At 37.6% G+C, this 1633-nt stretch overlaps 1 protein-coding gene across 1 annotated transcript; it reads right to left on the reverse strand.

Moving 5' to 3' along the window:
- Positions 1 to 338: 338 nt before the first annotated feature.
- Positions 339 to 1351, reverse strand: LOC136676538 (chemerin-like receptor 1). Its single transcript, XM_066653627.1, has one exon. The coding sequence runs from the start codon at positions 1349 to 1351 to the stop codon at positions 353 to 355; it is 999 nt and encodes a 332-aa protein (XP_066509724.1). The 3' UTR covers positions 339 to 352.
- Positions 1352 to 1633: the final 282 nt, after the last annotated feature.

A 1633-nucleotide genomic window follows, 5' to 3' on the forward strand; every position in this document is an offset into this window, starting at 1 on the left:
AGAAACATTTAATGTGTGTGGTGTTATTATTAACAAGAACAAAGAACTGTGTGGTCCACAGTGTTGAAATCTTATGGAGCTTTTATATTTACATCAACAGAATATTTGCTAGAAAGCAACAATTTATAACACTTTTAAATCTTGACAAACAAATATTTATTTATTCATCTTGTATAACCATTATACCCCGGGCAAGAGCACGTCCTGAACAAAGCACAATCCCTTTTTAAATTTAATTTGATGCATATACACAAAATATACTGAAGGCTGGGATGGTACCAGGAAAAATAAAGCATTTAGAAAATTAGTTGGAAATGAATTTGTGGCTGTTTGTAAAGACGTGGTTTTACTCTCACAGAACAGATGAAATGGTGGTGGTATGTTGGCTTTCTTCGTGGGTCAGATTTGTCCCTCTGTCAATGTTCTGGTTGTCCTCTTCCTCCATTGCATTTTCAATCTTTGACAGAATTGCATAAAATTGCTTCTTAAAGTCCTTCCCCATGAACGCATAAAGAAAAGGGTTCAGACAGCTATTAGCACTGCAGAGAGTGAAGCCAATTACTCCTATAATTTGTAGAACTTCATTTTCTTTTTGGTTTATAATCATCAGCGTGTATATGTGATAAGGCAGCCAGCAGATAAAAAAAGTGGCACTCAGTGCCGTCATGATCTTGAAAGGCTTTTTGGATGCCACCATCTGCATGGTCTTTAGTTTTCGTATTATAATGACACAACAAGCAATCATTATCAGGAACGGGATCACAAATCCAAATATGAAGTCATATATAGGTATTGCTGCAGAATCACTCATTTCACATGTCTCATTGGTCTCAATGGTTACCGTTTTATTCTCAGAGTCAGGGATAATTAGCACTGGAACATTAAGTATTGCAGAGATGAACCAAACTAGAACAACTATCACAAAAGCCTTTTTCAATGTGCGCTGATTCTGAGCCCAAACTGGAAACATGACAATCACACAACGGTCCACACTGATGATGGTGAGGAGGAAGATGCTGCAGTAGAGATTTAGAGAAATGTTTAAGCAAATTATATTGCACAGGAACGGTCCAAAAATCCAGGTGCCTGTGATTCTATAAAAGACAAAGAAGGGAAGGAAGGAGCAGAACAAGAAGTCGGACACAGCCAGGCTCAGGTACCAGATGCTAATGACCGACTTTCGGACTTTAAATCCTGCAATCCAGATCACCAAAGCATTTCCAGTAAGACCCAGGACAATGATGATCACGTTGGCCACTAGGTCGAATATATTCAATAGTCTATGGTATGTGTCATAGTTCTCAGTGCCATTTTCAGGAAGGGTTGTTTCTGGTATTGGGGTTGAAGTCATGATGACTCAGTTCTATAAAGGAGACAGAAATCAATAGATCTATTAATGTTCTGTAAGGTTTTGTTACCAAATAAGCAGAAATATCTTTGTCCACTGTGTTTCACTGATCAGTTTTCAGTGTGATCTTTGAGTTACACTTTGATTACAGACAATTAAAATTCAGAATGTTACACCGTCTACATCAGAGCTCAATGATCAGGTCAAAATTAAGACTAACTGCATTTTATCTTGGTGAAAGTGTGCTTTGTTTTCTTTCTTTGGACTATCCTCTGGTTCTTTGTC

The sequence above is a fragment of the Hoplias malabaricus genome, chromosome X2 (genome assembly GCF_029633855.1).
Source record: "Hoplias malabaricus isolate fHopMal1 chromosome X2, fHopMal1.hap1, whole genome shotgun sequence".
NCBI lineage: Eukaryota > Metazoa > Chordata > Actinopteri > Characiformes > Erythrinidae > Hoplias > Hoplias malabaricus.